General features: G+C 44.7%; 1 protein-coding gene across 1 annotated transcript in view; it reads left to right on the forward strand.

Moving 5' to 3' along the window:
• The first annotated feature begins 4,234 nt into the window (after positions 1 to 4,234).
• Positions 4,235 to 22,516, forward strand: part of LOC147117617 (unconventional myosin-X-like) — a 70,261-nt gene continuing 51,979 nt past the window's right edge. The window contains exons 1-2 of the mRNA XM_085989386.1: positions 4,235 to 4,273; positions 18,159 to 18,317. Coding sequence (XP_085845512.1) covers positions 4,235 to 4,273; positions 18,159 to 18,317 — 198 coding nt within the window. The remainder of the gene's footprint in view (positions 4,274 to 18,158; positions 18,318 to 22,516) is intronic.

Below are 22,516 nucleotides of genomic sequence, written 5' to 3' on the forward strand. Positions count from 1 at the left end.
GAAGGAAGGAATTGAAAGAACATATTGTGCTTATGTAAGAGGCAGGAAAGATAAAATGTTGCAAATGGGAATGGCAAAATCATACAGCATGAAAAATGGGGGCAGGGATTATTATCTGAAATTGTTGAACTCGATGTTGAGTTCGGAAGGCTGTAAAGTGCCTAATCGAAAGATGAGGTGCTGTTCCTCGAGCTTACGTTGAGCTTCATTGGGACAATGTAATAGGCCGAGGACAGAGAGATCAGAGTGGGAGTGAAGTGGAGAATTAAAGTGACAGGTGACCGGAAGCTCAGGGTCACCCTTACGGACTGAACGGAGGTGTTCCGCAAAGTGGTCGCCCAATCTGCGTTTGGTCTCCCCAATGTAGAGGAGACCACATTGTCAGCAGCGAATACAGTATACTAGATTGCAAGAAGTACAAGTAACTCACTGTTTCACCTGGAAGGGGTGTTTGGGGCCCTGGACAGTGGGAAGGGAGGAGGTAGAAGGGCATGTGTTGCATCTCCTGCGCTTGCACGAGAAGGTGCTGGGCGAAGGGGAGGGGCTGTTAGGGGTGATTGAGGAGTGGACCAGGGTGTTGCGGAGGGAGCGGTCCCTTCAGAATACTGAAAGGGGAGGTGAGGGGAAGATGAGTTTGGTGGTGGGATCACGTTGGAGATGGCGGAAATAGCGGAGGATGATCTGTTGAATGTGGAGGCTGGTGGGGTGAAAGGTGCGGACAAGGGGAACCCTATCGTGGTTCTGGGAGGGACGGGAAGGGGTGAGAGCAGAAGTGCGGGAAATGGAACGGACACGGTCAAGGGCCGTGTCAACCGCAGTAGAGGGGAATCCTCGGTTGAGGAAAAAAGGAAGACATGTCGGAAGCACTGGTATGGAAGGTGGCATCGTTGGAGCAGATGCGACGGAGACGGAGAAACTGGGAGAGTGGAATAGAGTCCTTACAGGAAGCGGGGTGGGAGGAAGTGTAGTCCAGGTAGATTTCCAGCATCCGCAGTATTTAGCTATTTTATTTAACTGCTTAGAGTTGAAAGGGCAGAATTGTCTTTAAAATTTTCTCTATCCACACAGTTATAACAACTCTTCTTCAACAACAACAACAACAATAACAACCCTTCCAGCAAGTGTTGGGTTTAAAAATGAATTAGCCAACCCAAATGGGAACAGCAGAAGGTTGTGGAATCCTATAAGTTAGCATTATAGCAAAATTACTCGACTTTTCTGAACCGCCCAGTGAGAAGTTTGCTACATTTTTTACTCAAAATACATTGGACTACATCTTGGCACTTGTATTGGTCATGGTTAAAAGAAAAAAAATAATAGCATGAGTATTAAAGTGTCTCAGTGAAGAAGAGACCATAAAGCCCCTCAGGAACAAATTGCTTGCACCATAAAGGTCACATATCAATCTTCACAGATTTGTGTTTGAGTGCCAATCTTTCCTTGAGATCTAAGGGTATGTGGTGAGCAGCCACTGAAAATAAGACATGCTTCATTATAAACGAAGAAAGAATATTTATCTAGAATAAATTTATATGAACTGTAGACTTCAAAGAAATATATTTGCATTATGTACAATTGAAGATATATGTTGAATTGCCTAAATTTGAAATATATATGGACAGTTGTACATATGCACTGCACTGCAGTTCTCCTTTAAAAAAAAAAAAAAAATATATATAAATGAGTAATCTGGTAAAATGTAGCTTCAGGAACTGCATGTGTCTCAACTCTGACACATATTGGCCCAGAAATTCGGGTCGGGGGCTTCCCGCGGGTGCAAGCCCCCGACCTGCAATTGCCTTGCTGTGGGCCCCTGTGGAATTCCGATCTGGGGCCTGGTCCAGCTGCTGGCACGCAGTGCTTGCGTATCCCAGGGGCGCAGTTAGTTCGATGCGTCCCCTGGGATCACGTGGGCCATGGGGAGCCAATCGGAGCAGGGAATGTTCCATTCATAAGTCTGACAGGAAGTGCTGTCAAGACTTATAAATACTATGGCCCCAAAATAGCACTAAATCTTCAAATATTTTTTTTTTTAAAACATCACATTTTTTAAATAAACTAAATTACATGAAATATCTATTTTAAACAATTTAAATTTTTGAAAAAAATAATCTTATTTTCTAACGGGGCTAAAAATAAACTTACCTTGCTTTAAAGTATTTAAAAATAATAAACCTGTGGAAAAAATGTTTTAATTTTAATTAATTCACCACTTATCTTGTAAAAAGCAGGCCTTACGCCTGCTTTTTACATTTCTAAATTCTGCAGGCTTACGTTCCTGGGAAAACCTGTTTTAAAAAAAAACGAAGTTCGATGCGCACGCGCAGCCCCTCCTGTGCACGCGTTCGACCTCTGAACCTCTTTGTTCAGAGGAACAGAAGTGCCGGTTTCCTGCGCATGCGCAGTGCATGTAGGAAACCAGCACTTCCATTGGGCCCATGGGTGAGTGCCCCATGCGTACTCACCCGTGGAGACCCGAATTTCTGGGCCATTGCATTTGTTCTAGTATTGGGTCCTCCTAATGACCACATGCGCCATTTTAAGTTCCTATCAGTCCACAGTGCAGCACTAGTAACTGGGTATACCTGTTCCCAATTTTAGGTAATATTTGTTCTTGTTTATTGTGTATGGAGTGTGCTTCATAGAGGAAAAATTAGAAAGGTTTGCCAAACCCAAGACTTAACATCAATTACTCATTAGAAACGGTCACATTTTAGAATTTAAATTAGAGTCACAGCAAAGTCACTATTTATCGTTTTGAATATTTCTCTGTGACTGGCCAAGGTATCACTCACTGCTCCTTCTAGAACACTTTCCTGGAGTTCCACTTGGAAAACAAAGGTCATTTTGTAAAAATAGTTCAAACTCTACATAATAATAATGGCCATCTCCATTGAAGTGACAAATTAGTAATTTGTTGAATGATGGGTCAGAAAGACTGTGTAGATAAAGCTGTATTACTGTGCAACAGAACAGCTGCAGTGAGCAGCCATTGAAGCAAATTGGGTTCTAATCAGGGCATTCTAGGCACACACGTAATCCGATCAGGTTAATTATAGGTTTGCTTCTGTGGTTTATGCCACATCTGTCATTTATATGGATGTAGTGTCAAGTAACCAGTAGCACACCACATATTTTTCACCACAAACGTGCATTTTTTACATGCGCAAGTAATTTTCTTCCCAAATTGCCTATTTTCAGTGTGGTTGGTACACTTAAAATAGGTCACTGGGCTGTGGGCACAATATTACCCAGAATTCTCTCCTCTTTCAAAAATATTATGTTCAGAACTTAGCCTCACTCTTCTGCTACAGGTTTTCTGCTTTTTTTGCTTTTATTTGGCCAAATTTATTTGCCCAAATATACCGGTTATCTGATTAGTCAGCAATCTTCATACTTAGTCATTTCTCGAATTAGATCATTACATTACAACATTTTGATAATAAGGCACTGTCTACTGTTGGGGGCATTCCAGATGTCAGATCATTCTTTCAAGGAGTCCAGACACATGCAATTCTTGGAATAGTCTGCTCCAAAAACTTCATAGCCCTTAAGGATGCTATTTGCTATATGATGAACTTTTCAATTTTTTGCCATTCTGTTCTAATTTTATTGAACTTTATATATAAAAAAGATGTTTGTAGCAGAAAGCAAAACATCGTAGATGCTGGAAATCTGAAACATAAACAAACTGCTGGAAACTTCAATTCATTCAGCATCCGTGGAGAGAGCAGATGAATCAAAGTCTCAGGTGTGAGCCCTTCGTCTGAAGGGTCCACATCTGAACTGTTAACTCCTCTGTTCTCTTGACAGGCTTACGGAATTGCTGAACATTTCTAGCATTTTCTGGTTTTGGTTCTCACTTTTTAACACTTATTCAATGAGTCATACACTCGCCACATAAAATAGCTCAAGTGGAAAAGTTTAATATGTGTTTTCAATCTATTCATGAGCAAGATGGTTTGGCATTTGGAACTTTGTTGCTTGTGAGTTTGTTTCTGTTTAGTTTTTTCTACTAGAAAACCTTGGACAAGATAGTTGTTTACTGCAGAAGGGATGAGGATATTTCTGGTCTGCTGGTAGTAGAGTCCTAATGTTGTAACTACGTCTTCTACTATGCCCTGTTCTAGTCGAAGGCAGCTAGTGCGCAGCCTAGAGTGGCACTTGGCAGTAGATCCGGTGACCTATTCTTAATTTGTTAGTATAATGAAGATGTAAAGGCGTCCAGGTGGAGATGGGTCTCCTCTCTGTTGGAGATGTGGACACTAAAATTGTAAGAGATGCATATGTACAAGTGTCTATAAATGAGTGTTATTCTTTGAGAAAGAAACCTGCTCCCCCCTCTCATTCTCTCCCTCCCTCTCTCTCCTCTATAAGAACATAAGAAATAGGAGCAGGAGTAGGCCATTCGGCCCTTTGAGCCTGCTCCACCATTCAATGAGATCATGGCTAATCTTCTGCCTCAACTCCATTCACCGGCCCTATCACCATATCCCTTGATGCCCTTACTAGTCAGAAATCTATCGACTTCTGTTTTGAATATACCCAATGACTGAGCCTCCACAGCCCTCTGGGGTAGATAATTCCAAAGATTCACCATCCTCTGTGTGAAGAAATTTCTTCTCATCTCAGTCCTGAATGGCCTACCCTTTATCTTGAGGCTGTGGCCCCTGGTTCTAGACTCCCCAGCCAAGGGAAACATTCTCCCAGCATCCACCCTATCAAGCCCTGTAATAATTTTGTATGCTTCAATGAGATCCCCTCTCATTCTTCTGAATTCAAGAGAATACAGGCCTAGTTTACTCAATCTCTTCTCATACGACAGTCCCACCATCCCAGGAATCAATCTCGTGAACCTTCGTTGCACTCCTTCTATGGCAAGTATATCCTTCCTTAGGTAAGGAGACCAAAATTGTACACAGTACTCCAGGTGTGGTCTCACCAAGGCCCTATATAATTGGAGTAAGACTTCTTTACTCCTGTACTCAAATCATCTTGTAATGAAGGCCAGCATACCATTTGCCTTCCTAATGGCTTGCTGCACCTGCACATTCACATGTACAAGGTCACCCAGGTCCCTTTGAGCATCTGCATTCCCCAATCTTTCACCATTTAGGAAATACTCTGCCTTTCTGTTTTTTCTACCAAAGTGGATAACTTCACATTTATCCACATTATATTTCATCTGCCATGTTCTCGCCCACTCACTGAGCCTGTCGAGATCCCCTTGAAGCCTCTTCACATCCTCTTCGCAACTGACACTGCCACCTAGCTTTGTATCATCAGCAAATTTGGAAATGTTACATTTAGTCCCCTCATCCAAATCATTGATATAGATTGTGAATAGCTGGGGCGCAAGCACCGATCCTTGCGGTAGCCCACTAGTCACAGCCTGCCTCCTGAAAAAGACCTGTTTATCCCTACTGTTTGTTTTCTGTCTGTTAACCAATTCTCAATCCATGCTAGTATATTACCCCCAATTCCATGTGCCCTAATTTTGTTCACCAACCTCTTGTGTGGGACCTTGTCAAAGGCCTTCTGAAAATCCAGATACACCATATCTACCAGTTCCTCTTTGTCTACTCCACTAGTTACACCCTCAAAGAACTCCAATATGTTTGTCAAACAGGATTTCCCTTTCATAAATCCATGTTGACTCTGCCCAATCTTACTATTAGTTTCTAAGTGCCCAGTTATTTCATCCTTTATAATAGATTCCAGCATTTTCCCAACTACTGATGTGAGGCTAACAGGTCTGTAGTTCCCTGTTTTCTCTCTCCCTCCTTTCTTAAACAGCAGGGTTCTGTAGGAACCGTTACAGAATCTATAGAATTTTGGAAGATGACAACCAATGCGTCCACTATCCCAATGGCCACCTCTTTCAAAACCCTAGGATGTAGGAATCACAGTAGGTCATCCGGTCCTTGGGATTTATCGACTTTTAGTCCCATTAATTTTGCTATTACTGTGTTTTTTACTAATAATAATTTCTTTAAGTTCCTCATTCTCGTCACACCCTTGGCTTTCTGGTATTTCTGGGAGGTTTTTTGTGACTTCCTCCGTGAAGACAGAAACAAAGTATTTATTTAATTTCTCTGCCATTTCCTCATTCCCCATTATAAATTCTCCCATCTCTGACTGTAAAGGACCTACATTTACCTTCACCAGTCTTTTCCTTTTCACATACCTATAGAAGCTTTTACAATCCGTTTTTATATTTTTTGCTATTTTGTGCTCATATTTCATTTTCCCTTTCTTTATCAATTTTTTGGTTCCCCCTTTGCTGATATCGAAAAAGATATCAATCCTCAGGCTGACCGCTTTTTCTGGCAACTTTATAAGCTTCCTCCTTGACATAATACTCGCTTTAATTTCTTTTATTAGCCATGGTTGGATCCCTTTTCCTTTTGGGTTTTTATGCTCTAGAGGAATATATGTTTGTTGCAAATTATTCCTCCTGGCTGCACAAAATTTTTTTTTTGGAAAAATCAAACTGAAACTTACTTGTTTTAGGAGTAACCTGAAGCTCTCCCTTAAAGGACCACTGGTTAACGTCACTCAACATCTAATAGCAATTTACAGAGATGTGTGGTGCACGTTCTACCCACTGGCAGCGAGTGTAGGATCCCGATTTGTATGTTGTAAGTAGGCTCCTGCCTTAAGCTGGCGCCAACCTGGGCTGAATTAAAAACAAAAAATGTTGGAAACACTCGGGGACAAATGAAAATCATGTCACAGAGCAGAGCTTCAAGGTCAGATCTGACGAAAGGTCATTGGCCTGAAACGCTAAGCCTAATCTCCTCTCTTCACAGGTGCTGCCTGACCTGCTGAATGTTTCCAGCATTTTCTGTTTATATTTCTGATTTCCAGCATCTGCAGTATTTTGCTTTTTTTCTAGCCTCCTGGGCTGACCATGTGGATTCCCCAATGAACATGCCAGTGGGTGGATTTTGAGTAGGAACAGGGTGGTAAGTTCAGCCCCCTCAGATTTTTGGAGCTCTGTTCCTGCCTATAAACAGAGATGTCAATTACTCCTATTATCTCATGCTCATCAGACAATTATCTCGTACCATTTAAAAACTTGCAATGTAAATGAGCTGTTAAGTTTTTTTTCATTGTTTAATTAAATCGATATCAAGGCACAACACAAGTAGTTGTTCTGAACCAGGTTGTCAGGAGAATTGTTCAGCAAAGTACATAATAACAGTGTAAACAAGAATGCTTTTATTTTTTAAACATGGACAGTTATTCTTGAAGGTTGCTGAACACATTTCAGTGATATGTTTTAAAAGATTGACCAGGAAAGATCCAGGCCAATATTTTCAGCTAGGATATTTCAGGGCAGAATGGTAACGAGGGCCCCGATTTTCTGCCAGCCGTTGGGCGGGTTTTCAGGCGGGCGGGGGCCGGAAATCGCAGAAATAGGGGGTCGCGACCCCCCCCGCCTGATTCCCCGCCCCGTCTGACTTTCGGACCGCCGTTTCTCCGTGACCCAAATCAGTCCCGCCCGCCGATGGCGGGACTGGCCGTCGGGATCCTGATCACCAATTATTGGCATGTTTAATGCCATTTTCAGGGGCCGTTGCGATTTTGTGGGGTTCCCCACGCTAAACACGCCTGCGGGGAACCCTGCTGATGAAACCTGGCGTGAAGCTTGCCGGCTTGCTTGCTGTCAGCTGCAGGTCATTCGGGAAAGCTGCGATTTAATCGGAGAGCATTTGTTGGGTGAAGGATCTTGTTGCTGCAGGCTGGGGCTACTTCTTCAAGGCTTAGGCACAGCTGTGGAAGGTTGGAGCCTCACACACTTCTCCAATGTGATCTCCTGGGAAGCCCCTCTCGCCACCCTCAATAAGCGCTTCCTCAGCGGAGGCATCCACGAGAAGCATGGGACGCCTTTTTTTCCTTCCCTTCTTGCCATTATAGGATCTCCAGCAGCAGAGGCAGCAGCAGCAGAACCAGGAACAGCAGGATGAGCACCAGGCTGCTGCTCACTCACCTGAAGCTGCGCAGGCCAGAAGGGGCCAGCGCTTGGAAGTGGCTTGAGAGCACCTTGCTGCGCTTTAGGGGGCCATGGGGACCTGTTTCTGCACTGGCAGTCCTACTCAGAAGGACTTCCATGAAGGTCTGGTTTCTCTGTTCAATAGATGGCCAACGCTCCTCAAGAGATGTCATTCTCTTATGAGCACTCACCATGTTTTCCGTACCCTGGCGAGTTATCTCCTCCATGGAGGTTGCCAACCTCTCCATGGTAATGCGTTGATGCGCCAATGAGTCCACAAAGGCTCTGCTCATGGTCGCTATGGACTCCTCCATTCGCTCCACACTTGCAGCGACCCTGGAGACAAAACCTGCCAGAGACTCCTGCATCTGTGCATGGAGATCCATCACCTCTTCTCTTGCGGATGGACCCAGAGGCAGAGGGTCGACATGCAGCGCAGCTGAGCTGAGCTGGCAGAGTCCTGCGCCCTCCGACGAGGACTCTCCACTGCTGTCCCTGTCTCCAGAATCTGCTGAGGCTCACTTGTGAGCTGTGAAACACCAGGTGACAACACTACTCTATGTCCCGAAGGTCCCCCCGAGGTGCGAGTGTCTGCGCTGGTGCTGGGTGCACTTACTTCTGCTGACGCTGCGCCCTCAGAGGTTGGAGCTTCCTCTGAGGAGTCTGGCTGCACAGCCTCTTCCTCCTCCACAGTGGGGATGGGGGCTCTGGATGGTCCTGTGGGGGAGTAGAGGAAGGAGTTAAAGATGTGATGCCAAGGTTACATGCACATTCGAGTTGACACCTGCTGACACCTGCATCCATGCAGCCTTGGTCTCAGTGGGAGGCCTCTTCCTGCTTGACCTCGGGAAGAGGACCTCCCTGTGGGCCCTAACCCCATCCAATAATGCCTGCAGTGAAGCTTCGTCGAATTTGGAGGCAACTCGGGGTCTGGCACTGGCCACAGCTGCTGCAGGCTCCTCTGCCATCCTGTATGGTTTGTTTGGAAGCCAACAGAGGAAACAATGCTTGCTGTAGACCTTGAAACCACCACGAATGATGACATCATACTGTGGGGCTTTCTGACTAGAAATGGACAATTAGTAAGGCTGTCCACATGCTGGAAATTAATTGGCCACTTGAGGGAAAGTTGCATACAGCTGGCTCACATTTTTTCGTGGGTCAGAACCCCACATTCGGGGAATCCGACCCTTTCCCACACAATCCACAAAATCGGGCCCGAGGAGTCTGACAAAATGTAATTTTTATTTGCATTCATTTATTGATTTGAATGCCTTATTAACGAGGAATGCTACATATTTTGAAAATGCACTTTTCATTATGGCAGATGAAGGGAAATTAACGTGTCTGGCTGTGGTTTCTATGAAGCAATGGTGTTTTAATACAGATTGAATGCAAAGGTATCGACTGATATCTGTTTCTTAGTATTTTTAATGACCAGTTAGAGGAGCTGTTTAGTTTTGGTTATCAAAGATATATTGAGGTCGATTTTAATCCTATTTGCCTGGCAGAAATCAGGGGCTGGATTTTGCCAGCCGAGATGAGTTGGGGGCTGGATTGCAGTCTTCCGGGTTCTAGTCCTGCCCCCAGCAACGTGTGATGAACCCATGCTATTTTTCCCTGATTGGCCTTGTTAAGCCCGCCCTACCGGCCAATTAAGGGCAAGCCGGTGACAGATGATGTCAGCGTATGATGCTTCATCTGTCAAATTTTTTGACATTAATTGCTAGTATTTGACAGCTTTGAGGAGCCCTTGCACAAAGGCTCACCAAACCTTTCTTCAGCAGAAAGCAGATGGCTGCAGCATCTGAGAATGCAGCAGCCATTCTGTCATCTCTGCCGTTGAGATGAGGCACCTCCAGATCGTCAACGGTTGAAGTCTGCAGAAAGAAGCAAAGTTAAGGAAACTTTTTCAAAAACTTTACACTCACCTCACATACTTAGCTGTCCACACTTGCACCCATCATTCACCTCTACAGCTAACATTTCGACCCCTCTCTCCCCCTCAGGCCCACTGCTCGCCTCATTGACCTTGGTGAGGTTCGTAGCCGTCGGGAAGCCCGCATCAGGAGGCGTAAAATGGGGAAAAGCCTCAAAACTGGCTTAATTGGCTCTAATCCCCTTCCTGCCACAGAGACGGGTCCCTGCGCGACTCGAGGATCCGCCTCCCGGGAAGATGGCATGGAGGCGGGTTGGGAGCGGGGTTGGTACCTACTCCCAGTTTCTGCCATTTTACCGGCAGTCCTGCCTCCTCAGGGCTGGGAAAATTTCCCCCAGCTGACTGACTCCTTTTCCCTGTATGACTCATATCCTTAATATAGAATTGAAATATTTAAAGGGAAAAAAAGTATTCTTTCTACATTTGAATTTAAATTAACATTTAATTCTCAACCATCTGAAGTGAATGCCCATATGACCTTTCAACATGGTCATTTTGCCAGTGCAGGTTTAAATCTCTTTTAACTGTTGACTTGTTTGCTTTCATTCCTGTTCATTCCTAATATAATCCTGTTCCATTACTGTTGTGTATGTCCCTTTAAGGGAATAACTGGTCTCAGACTGCAGTACCGGCAGTGACCACCCCTGTATAAAAGGCCCTAGCAGGCTTCTGTAGTTTCAGTTTCCAGGTTGTCTCCATTCAGTAAAGACTTGTTATAATCAACTCCTGCAGTCCGTGTCTCAATTATACACGGACATAATAATTACCTTGCCTGTAAATCTCTCCAAAGTTCAGGCACCTTTCTGCAGCAGGAAATCACTGAATGTTGTAACTAACATTCAGGACCTGGCAAATATAAAAACATTTTGAGAGTTTGGAGACTGAGGCTGACATTGCAAAGTATTTTTGTTTTGCAACACACTTGTAAATTTTGCAGTGCTTACAAACCCATTTAACATTTGCCTTTTAATTTTTGTGTGCTAGTTTTAAAAGATCAAAATGGCTTCAGTTATAAATTGAAACTTCAGGAGCAGCAGTCAGGCGAGTGATGACACACAGCTGGAACGTTATTATTAATTCCTACCTCATGTTTGGTATAAATGCAAGAGCACAAAAGACCATTATGTCAAGAACCAAGGCTGCTGGTTATTTTAAAGCAGTTTTAATTTATTGCATGTGACTCCACTTCACTACATTGACTGATGCAAAAGATGAGCCAAAATCACTGTTCACCAAAAGTCTCAGCACCAACAGCAGCAGCAGCAGCACTGAAACCAAAGTTCTGCTTCTGGTTACATTCATTACTAAAAGTTGCAAAGGATTCCGTTGTATGCTTACCAAGCCATAGGATTTTGTTCAACCACTGATTTTGTTAGTGCTTTTGAGGCCAGGCAGTCCAGCCTCCCTTGCTCTTCATGGAGTTTTGCAAAAAATTGCAGGGCTATGGGGAAAGGGCGGGGAAGTGGGACTAGCTGAAGTGCTCTTGCAGGGAGCCGGCATGGGCTCACGGGCCGAATGGCCTCCTCCTGTGCTGTAACCATTCTATGATTAATTGTATCCAAATCCAAGTCAGTACAAGATGAGCAAGTTTGTAGCTTTTCTGCAGTTACTTTACCTCTGTCTTGTGAACTGTACTTGTATGTGGTGGGTTTGAGTTGAGATTACATTAGCTTGTAAATTAGTTATAGAGTAATACAGTATTCAGTAAGTTGAATCATGGCACATTGACAGTTATGGAATGCCACATTCCAGAGCCTGTGAGGGGCCCTCTCATATTTAGGTCTGCAGTCTCTTTGTACGGTGACTACTCTTCTTTCATGAATTGGTACACGTAAATTCTAAACTTTATGTTGGTGAATGCATATAAAACTTTATTAAAAACAAAATCTCTGTAATCCCCTGTTTCCTTACTGCCAATAATTTAAAATAAAACAGTTTTCATACCAGAAATCTTTGGGAGTCATCTGCAGAGGCTTTGTAATAATTCAGATAGGCAGGCAGCTTAAAAGACTAATCATTTATTGGCATGTTAGCTATGCTAATTCTGTGTTCCCCTCCATTCTCTTCATAATTAGACCCACCATCATGCATCAAAAGGGTGATGCTTTGCTTGTGCCAAATGAACAAGGCTCACTACATATTGGCCCAGAAATTCGTGTCGGGGGCTTCACGCGGGTGCAAGCCCCCGACCTACACTTACCTAGCGCGCCGGCAGTTGAGGCCTGGGCCTGCGTGGATTTCCTGTCTGTGGCCCGGTCCAGCTCCTGGTGCGCTGTGCTTGCGTGATCCAGCGGCGTACTTAGTGCGATGCGTCGGCTGGGATCACGTGAGCACTGGGCAACCAATCGGAGGAGGGAAAAGTCCATTCATGAGTTTGACAGAAAGAACTGTCAAACTCATGAAAACTCCGGGCGCCCAAAACAGTACTTAATCTTACAATAAATTTGAAAAAAAATCACACTATTTAAATCAACTATAAATAACATTAAATAACTATTTTAAACAATAATTTAAATTTTCGAAAAAAATAATTTTATGAAAAATCAGGGCTAAAAATACACTTACCTTACTGTAAAGTATTTAAAAATAATAAACCTGTGGAAAAATGTTCTAATTTTAATTAATTGACCACTTACCTTTTAAAATGAAGTCCTTACGCCTGGTTTTTAGATGTGCAAATAGTAGAGGCCTTCACGCATGGGCAAGCCTGTGGAAAAAAAAAGGAAGTTCAACGCGCACGCGCAGACTCCTGCACGCATGCGTTCGACCTCTGAACCCCTTGGTTCAGAGGATCTGAAATGCCGGTTTCCCGCGCATGCGTAGTGCATGCAAGAAACCTGCACTTCCATCGGGTCCACGCGTGAGTACCCCGTGCGTACTCATGCGTTGGGACCCGAATTTCTGGGCCAATGTCTGACCTCATTTGAGAAAACAGGAATGGAGGGAGCAGATGTTGTAAAGCTGGTTTCAGAAACCTAATGATTTTAGCAGTGTGTTTTCATTACATGGCAAGCTTCTGATCTTGATGATTTTGGAATTCTTCCCCAATTTAAACGTGGTGTGTGTAATCCCCATGATGCTGTGCATGTATGTTTTGCTATTCAAAAATCCCACAATGTCTCAAAGGAGAAGGAAAGTCTGAGGGAGTACTTTGTACTAATGCCAGTTGTATCCTCCCCTAAGGCTTTTTCAATTTTAACCAACTGTTATTGAATGTCCAGCTTTTGATTTTTTTTTTCAATTCCAAGAACTTTTCTAACCGCTTGGAAGTTTTTCTCTATCTTTCTCTTCTATTGACGATTATCTAGAGTTGGTGGTAGTGGAGCTCAGCTGCCTATATGCTATGTGGGTGAGAGGGTCTTTTTTTTACTCTCTGCTGTCCAGCATTTAAGTAACTTATTTAAGATTGTATACCAAGGTGTGAAATTCTTTGGACTGTGATGTGAACATAAGAATTAGGAACAGGAGTTAGGAGTAGGCCATAAGGCCCTCAAGCCTGCTCTGCCATTCATTAAGATCATGGCTGATCTTCGACCTCCACTCCACTTTCCCGCCCGATCTCCATATCCCTTGATTCCCCTAGAGTCCAACAATCTATCAATCACAGCCTTGAATATACTCAACGACTCAGCATCCACAGCCCTTTGGGGTAGAGAATGCCAAAGATTCACAACCCTCTGAGTGAAGAAATTCCTCTTCATCTCAGTCTTAAATGGCCGATCCCTTATCCTGAGACTATGCCCCCTAGTTCTAGACACTCCAGCCAGGGGAAAGAACATCTCCGCATCTACCCTGTCAATTCCTGTCAGAATCTTGTATGTTTCAGTGAGATCACCTCTCATTCTTCTAAACTTCAGAGAGTATAGGCTCAATCTCTCTTCATAGGACAACCCTCTCAACCCAGGAATCAATCTAGTGAACCTTTGTTGCACTGCCTCTAAGGCAAGTATATCCTTCCTCAGATAAGAAGACCAAAACTCTTCACAGTACTCCAGGTATGGTCTCACCAAGGCCCTGTACAATTGTAGCAAAACTTTCTTACTCTTGTACTCCAACACCCTTGCAATAAAGGCCAACATACCAGCATGCTAACTCTGTGTTTCCTGTACGAGCACACCTAAATCTCTCTGAACACCAACATTTACTAGTTTCTCACCATTTAAAAAATATTCTGTTTTTCTAGTCTTCCTAACAAAGTGAATAACCTCACATTTCCCCACATTATACTCCATCACCCACCTTATTGCCTACTCACTTAACCTGTCTATATCCCTTTGCAGGCTCTTTGTGTCCTCCTCACAGCTTACTTTCCCACCTAGCTTTGTATCGTCAGCAAACCTGGATACATTGTACTCGGTCCCTTCATCTAAGTCATTAATATAGATTGTAAAGAGCTGAGTCCCAAGCACTGATCCTTGTGGCATCCCACTAATTACAGCCTGTCAACCTGAAAAATGACCTATTTATCCCCACTCTCTGGCCTAGAAATTGGGTTGTGGGTTCGCCAGGGCTGTAGCGCCAGAAATTTTGCGCCAGCGTTAATGCGGCAGCGCCTGACAAAAATTCGGTTGCGCCGGGCCCAGACGGCGGCGGGCGCTAAAGGAGGGTTTTAGCGCCTCAAAACGGGCGTTCAATTGGGTTTTCCGGCGCTAATCCCCCGCTGCGGCACCCGATGCGGTGCGGCAGGCTGGGGAACTGCAGGCCTCCTCCTTCTGTTAAGGAGGAGCTGCCTGCAGCCGACAACTGACCGGCGGATTCCCCCGACATCTGAGCCCGGCACCTCGGGGAAGTGCCGGGCTCGCAGCACACACACATCAGGGCCGCGGGGGGGGGGTGATGCAGGGGTCCGGGAAGGGAGGTGCGGGCAGGCGGCCGCCGGGAACGCGGCCGGCCGCCGCTCCACCTTTATGCGCCGGCGCAAAGGCATGTAAGAACCCTTTCCACAATCGTTGGTTGCGCCTGCCACGGGCGAGGCGGGCGCAACTGAATTTGGGCTTGGGGCCGGGTTACCACGGCAACCGGGACGCTGCGCACACCGATGACGTCATCGGTGCCGGCGCAGCACTACCGGCTAACGCCGATGGTAAGGCCCAAGTCAATTTCAGAAACGGCTATAATTCCAGCGCAATGCCCTCCAGCGCCGCTAATTGGGCGCTAACCCCACTCAATTTCTAGGCCTCTGTCTTTTGCCCATTAACCAATCCTCTATCCATGCTAATATAGTATCACCATCCCCATGAGCCCTTGCGTAACAACCTTTTATGTGACACCTTATCGAATGCCTTTTGGAAATCCAAATATACTACATCCACTGGTTCCCCTTTATCTACCTGGTTAGTTACATCCTCAAAAAACCCTAATAAATTTGTTAAACATGATTTCTCTTTCATAAAGCCATGTTGACTCTGCTTAATCATAATATGATTTTCTAAGTGCCCTGTTGCCACTTCCTTCATAATGGATTCCAGCATTTTCCCAACGACTGATGTCAGGCTAACTGGCCTGTAGTTTCCTGTTTTCTCTCTCCCTCCTTCCCTGTACAGCGGGGTTATATTTGCTACCTTTCAATCCACTGGGACCATTCTAGAATCTAGGGAATTTTGGAAAATTACAAGCAATGCATCCACTATCTCTTCAGCCACCTCTTTTAGAACCCTAGGATGTAGGCCATCAGGGGATTTGTCAGCTTTTAGTCCCTTTACTTTCTCAAGTACTTTTTCTCTACTGATATTAATTACTTTAAGTTCCTCACTCTCATTAGTCCCTTGGCTCCCCACTATTTTTGGTCTGCTTTTTGTGTCTTCTACTTTGAAGACAGACACAAAATATTTGTTTAGAGTCTCTGCCATTTCCTTATTCCCCATTATAATTTCTCCTGTCTTAACCTCTAAGGGACCAATGCTTACTTTTGCTACTCTTCCTTTTTACATACTTGTAGAAGCTCTTACAATCTGTTTTTATATTTCTTGCTAGTTTACTCTCATTCTCTTTTCTCCTTTATCAATTTTTTGGTCATCCTTTGCTGGTTTCTAAAGCTCTCTCAATCCTTAATCTTACTACTATTCTTCACAACATTATAAGCCTCATCTTTTACTCTAATACTATCCTCAACTTCTGTAGTTAGCAACGGATGGATCACTTTTCCCATGTAGTTTTTATTTCTCAATGGAATATATATTTGTTGAGAGTTTTGTAATATTTTTTTAAATGTTTGCCATGATCCCAGCAATTATGCCAGAATAGAGCCTTCTGGTGACCGCCGCCATTGACCCATGCACTAATGGCACATTTTGGGCGCTCACCTGCCTCCAAAGGCTAGAAAATGTGGCCTTAGTACCAACTAAGCTACGCGGCCGCGCAGCTCTCTGCTGGTCTCGCACAGCCCGGGACTTTTTCAAGGTTCGGTTTCACAAATATACAAAACTGTAAATAGGGGGAACATTGTTTGGTAGTTGAGCTGGGGAACGGTAGAAATATTCAGCTACTGCTGTAATAAGAGCTTTCAAGACTGAGATCAATAGGTTTTTGTTAGGTAAGGATATCGAGGAATATGGAACAAAGGTGGGAAATGGAGTTGAGGTGCAGATCATCTATGATCTAATTGAATGGTGGAACAGGCCAGAGTGGCTGAATGGCCTACTCCTGTCCCTATGTTTCTATAGCACTTATAAAAATATGTTGATCCTCTCTGGTGGAGGTGGGGGGCATGGTGGTGGTCCAGGGACGAACCTGACCTGGGCCCCACTTCTACCACTGAAGAGGTCAATCCACTTCTTCTTGGCATACCAGTTGCCAAGGAACCAACAAGTTTCTGAGAGACCTAGGAAGCAGGGAACAAGGAGTGCCCAGCCTAGGCTTTGCCCCCTCTGACACCACAGGCCTTCTAAGGGTCTGGTGGCGGCTTTGCCATTACAAGACCTGCGGGAACATAAGAACATAAGACGTAGGAGCAGGAGTAGGTCATTTGGCCCCTCGAGCCTGCTCCACCATTCAATAAGATCATGGCTGATCTGATCTTGGCCTCAACTCCACTTCCCTGCCCACTCCCCATAACCCTTGACTCCCCTCCCATTCAAAAATCTGTCAATCTCCACCTTAAATATATTCAATGACCCACCCTCCACAGCTCTCTGGGGAAGAGAATTCCAAAGATTCACAACCCTCGGAGAAGAAATTCCTCCTCATTTCCATTTTAAATGGGTGCCCCCTTATTCTGAAATTATGCTCCCTAGTTCTAGATTCCCCCACAAGGGGCAACATCCTCTCTGCATCTACCCTGTCAAGCCCCTTCAGAACTTATATGTTTCAATAAGATCCCCTCTCATTTTTCTAAACTCCAATGAGTATAGGCCCAACCTGCTCAACCTTTCTTCATAAGACAACCCTTTCATCTCCGGAATCAACCTCGTGAACCTTCTCTGAACTGCCTCCAATGCAAGTATATCCTTCCTTAAATAAGGAGACCAAAACTGCACGCAGTACTCCAGATGTGGTCTCATCAACGCCCTGTACAGTTGTAACAAGACTTCCCTACTTTTATACTCCATTCCCTTTGCAATAAAGGCCAACATTCCATTTGTCTTCCTAATTACTTGCTGTACCTGCATGCTAACTTTTTGTGATTCATGTACAAGGACTCCCAGATCCCTCTGTACCTCAGCATTTTGTAATCTCTCCCGATTTAAATAATAATTTGCTTTTTTATGCGATAACCTCGCATTTTCCCACATTAAACTCCATCTGCCAGATTCCTGCCCACTCACTTAGCCTATCTATATCCCTTTGGAGATTCTTTGTGTCCTCCACACAATTTGCTTTCCCACCTATCTTTGTATCATCAGCAAATTTGGCTACATTACACTCGGTCCCTTCATCCAAGTCATTAATATAGATATTTAAGCCAGGTGTGTTTTTTTTTGTACTTTCTCCAATCTATTTGTATCTTTGAGTAATATAACTAAGCAACCATTCATAATGTGGGCCACAACTTCAACAGTAACTATTTCAAAACCTCTTTAGAGATGGCGAGAGAGAGGGAGACGCAATGCTTTAAACCCATTCGAAATTATATGAGATCACAATTTTCACTTCATTAGTATCCATCAATAACTTGCTTCTGGCCCTTTCAGCATTGACACTTTTGAATGCAGTTACATATCCAGCATGTTCACGTATTTGATTTGTTTACATATTAATTTTGTTTTTCTTTCTTTTGAACAGGTTTACACTTATAAACTAAATGCCTTAACCAGGGAAAAAGTGGTGGCCATGCATCCAACCAGTATTGAGGGCGTTGAGGATATGGCAACCCTGGCAGAGCTACATGAAGGGGCAATCATGTATAACTTACACATTCGCTATAAACAGGACAATATATACGTAAGTTCAAAAAAGCACAGTGGTGTTGAAACGCGGTAACTGCTGTACAACCAAATGGTAATAGCCATTCTGTGCCAGAATCCTACCATCAACAACCATGAGAAGATGGCCAATCAATTCTTAACTACTGGACTGTGTACAAACCCATGTTTCTATTTTTTTCCCCCTTTTTTGGAGGTGAGGGCAACTCTTTTGCTTAAAACTGGCTCGAAAAGTCATTTTTTGATTGATTTATGTCAAAAATTTAAAAATAGACATATAGATTTGGGCATGTGTATGATGTGCCCAAATCAACATCTGGATGGGTATGAAATGCGTCAGTTAGGCAGGACACGTCTTGACAGCTTCTGGTAAACAATTGCACCTGAACAAGCTAGCTTGTCTGTAGGGTTAATACAAAGAATGCTATTGCTTAACAGTAGAAAGACTTGCATTTATATGGCGTCCTTCATGACCTCAGGACATCCCAAAATGCTTTACAGGCAATGAAGTAGTCACTGTTGTAATGTAGGAAAAGCAGCAGCCAATTTGCACACAGCAAGCTCCCATGAAAAGCAATGTAATAATGACCAGATAATCTGTTTTTAGTGGTGCTGATTGAGGGATAAATATTGTCCAGGACACCGGGGAGAATTCCCCTGCTCTTCTTCGAAATAGTGCCATGGGATGTTTTACGTTCACCTGAGAAAGCAGACGGGGCCTCGGCTTAATGCCTCATCTGAAAGACAGCACCTCTGACAGTGCAGCACTCCCTCAGTACTGCACTGGAGTGTCAGCCTAGATTTTTGTACTCAATTCTCTGGAGTGGGACTTGACCTCCGAGGTGAGTGTGCTACCAACTGAGCTACGGCTCACAAAGGACTATAGTGGAATAATTTTGCATTGTCTTGTCATAGGTTAAGTTTAGCAAATAGCACAACATTTCTCTGAAGTGAGAGATGTTTGAGGGATCAGGATTACAGCACACCTTCTCTCTCTGAACATTTCTATTTAAGGATCAGTGAAGATGAATTTCAAACCAGGTAAAAGGTTGTGTTCATAGGACAATTCACTGCAAGACAAAAGGTACCATTTTGTCCTTGTACAAGACCTTGGTTAAGCTTCATTTTGAATACAGTATCCAGTTTTGGTCCCCTCACATGGTGGGGAATATTCAAGCTTTGAGAAAGGTGTAGAGGAGGGCAATGTTCCCACTAATTTTTTTGGGGGGCGCCTTTAACGGACTGCCGCAGTCCATTTAAATTTCCACGCGTGTGCGGTTTTTCCACTGTAAAGCCGGCAAGCGGTCTGCGTGGGACCTCCAGACCGCTGCACGCGCAGCTTAACAGGAACATTGGAGGAGGGCCACTAGATTGATTCCTAGTTTGAAACACCTGAGCTACCCAGATAGGCTTAAAGAGCTGGGTCTGCATACTTTAGAGAAGCATAGAATCTGGGATGATTTGATTGAGGATTATACAATAACGAAGGGACTAGATTGTGTTCATGTGTACAAATTATTTCAAATGAGTAGGTTAGGGAGGACCAGGGATCGCGCTTACAAGTTACATAATGGCAGAACTAGGTTGGATGGTTGTGGTGGTTGAAGGTCAATCATCACAGCCCCAGGACATTGCTGCCAGAGTTCCTCAGGGCAGTGTCCTAGGCCCAACCATCTTCAACTGCTTCATCAATGACCTTCCCTCCAACATAAGGTCAGAAATGGGGATGTTCGCTGATGACTGCACAGTGTTCAGCACCATTCACAACTCCTCAGATAATGAAGCAGTCCATGCCCGCATGCAACAAGACCTGGATGACATTCAGGCTTGGGCTGATAAGTGGCAGGTAACGTTCGCGCCACAGAAGTGCCAGGCAATCACGATCTCCAACAAGTGAGAGTCTGACCACCTCCCCATGACATTCAACGGTATTACCATCGCCAAATCCCCCACCATCAATATCCTTGGGGTCACCATTGACCAGAAACTCAACTGCACCAGCCACATAAATACTGTGACAACAAGAGCATGTCAGAGGCTAGGTATTCTGCGGCGAGTGTCTCGCCTCCTGACTCCCCAAAGCCTTTCCACCATCTACAAGGCACAAGTAAGGAGTGTGATAGAATACTCCCACTTGCCTGGATGAGTGCAGCTCCAACACTCAAGAAGCTCGACTCCATCCAGGACAAAGCAGCCCGCTTGATTGGCACCCCATCCACCACCTTAAACATTCACTCCCTCCACCACCGGCATACCGTGGCTGCAGTGTGTACCATCTACAAGATGCACTGCAGCAACTTGCCAAGGCTTCTTTGGCAGCACCTTCCAAACCCGCGACCTGTTCCACCTAGAAGGACAAGGGCAGCAGGCGCATGGGAACACCACCACCTCCAAGTTCCCCTCCAAGTCACACACCATCCTGACTTAGAAGTATATCGTCGCTGGGTCATAATCCTGGAACTCCCTACCTACAGCACTGTGGGAGTACCTTCACCACACGGACTGCAGCAGTTCAAGAAGGCGGCTCACCAGCACCTTCTCAAGGGCAATTAGGGATGGGCAATAAATGCTGGCCTTACCAACGACGCCCACATCCCATAAGCGAATAAAAAAAATAGGTGGTTTGTGTCAGTTGTAGCTTAGTTGGTAGCACTCTCACCTGAGTCAGAAGGTTGTGGGTACAAGTCCCACTCCAGAGACTTGAGCACAAAAATCTAGGCTGACTAGATAGTACTAAATGAATTTTTTGCATCTGTGTTCACTATGGAGAGAGACGATGCAGACATAGAAATAGGGCAAGGGGACTGTGACATACTTGAACATATTAGCATCGAGAGGGAGGAGGTGCTAGCGGTTTTAGCAGGCCAAAAAGTGGATAAATCCCCAGGCCCGGACGAGATGTATCCCAGGCTGCTGTGGGAGGCAAAGGAGGAGATTGCAGGGGCTCTGACACAAATTTTCAGAACCTCTCTGGCCACAGGGGATGTACCAGAGGACTGGAGAACAGCTAATGTAGTACCACTATACAAGAAGGGTAGCAGGGATAAACCAGGGAATTACAGGCCAGTGAGACTAACATCTGTGGTAGGGAAATTATTGGAAAAAATTCTGAGGGACAAAATTAGTCTCCACTTGGAGAGGCAAGGATTAATCGGGGATAGTCAGCATGGCTTTGTCAAGGGTAAATCATGTCTGACAAATCTGATTGAATTTTTCGAGGGGGTGACTAGGGGGGTGGATGAGGGAAATGCTGTGGATGTGGTTTACATGGACTTCAGTAAAGCTTTTGACAAAGTCCCGCATAGGAGACTGGTCAAGAAGGTAAGAGCCCATGGGATCCAGGGTGCCTTGGCGCGTTGGATCCTAAACTGGCTGAGTGGCAGGAGGCAGAGGGTGATGGTCGAAGGATGCTTTTGTGACTGGAAGCCTGTGTCCAGTGGGGTACCTCAGGGATCGGTGCTGGGTCCCTTGTTGTTTGTGATCTACATAAATGATTTGGATGAGAATGTAAAAGGTATGATCAGTAAGTTCGCAGATGACACGAAAATTGGTGGGGTGGTAAATTGCGAGGAGGAAAGCTTCAGGCTACAGGACGAAAGAAACGCGTTGGTCAGATGGGCGGAAAAGTGGCAAATGGAATTTAACCCTGAAAAGTGCGAGGTGATGCATTTTGGACGGACAAATAAGGCAAGGGAATACACAATGAGTGGTAGGACCCTAGGAAGTACAGAGGGTCAGAGGGACCTTGGTGTACATGTACATAGATCTCTGAAGGCAGCGGAACAGGTAGATAAGGTGGTTAAAAAGGCATATGGGATACTTGCCTTCATTAGCCGAGGCATAGAATATAAGAGCAGGGAGGTTATGATGGAGCTGTACAAAACGCTGGTGAGGCCACAGCTGGAGTACTGTGTGCAGTTCTGGTCGCCTCACTATAGGAAGGATGTGATTGCTTTGGAGAGGGTGCAGAGAAGGTTCACCAGGATGTTACCTGGGATGGAGCGCCTCAGCTATGAAGAAAGACTAAACAGGCTGGGGTTGTTTTCCTTGGAGCAAAGAAGGCTGAGGGGGGACCTGATTGAGGTGTACATAATGATGAGGGGCATAGATAGGGTAGATAAAGAGGAACTTTTCCCCTTAGTAGGGGGGTCAATAACAAGGGGGCATAGATTCAGGGTAAGGGGCAGGAGATTTAGAGGGGATTTGAGGAGGAACTTT

This window comes from Somniosus microcephalus, chromosome 5 (assembly GCF_052327205.1).
Source record: "Somniosus microcephalus isolate GS21.2 chromosome 5, FLI_Smic_1.0, whole genome shotgun sequence".
NCBI lineage: Eukaryota > Metazoa > Chordata > Chondrichthyes > Squaliformes > Somniosidae > Somniosus > Somniosus microcephalus.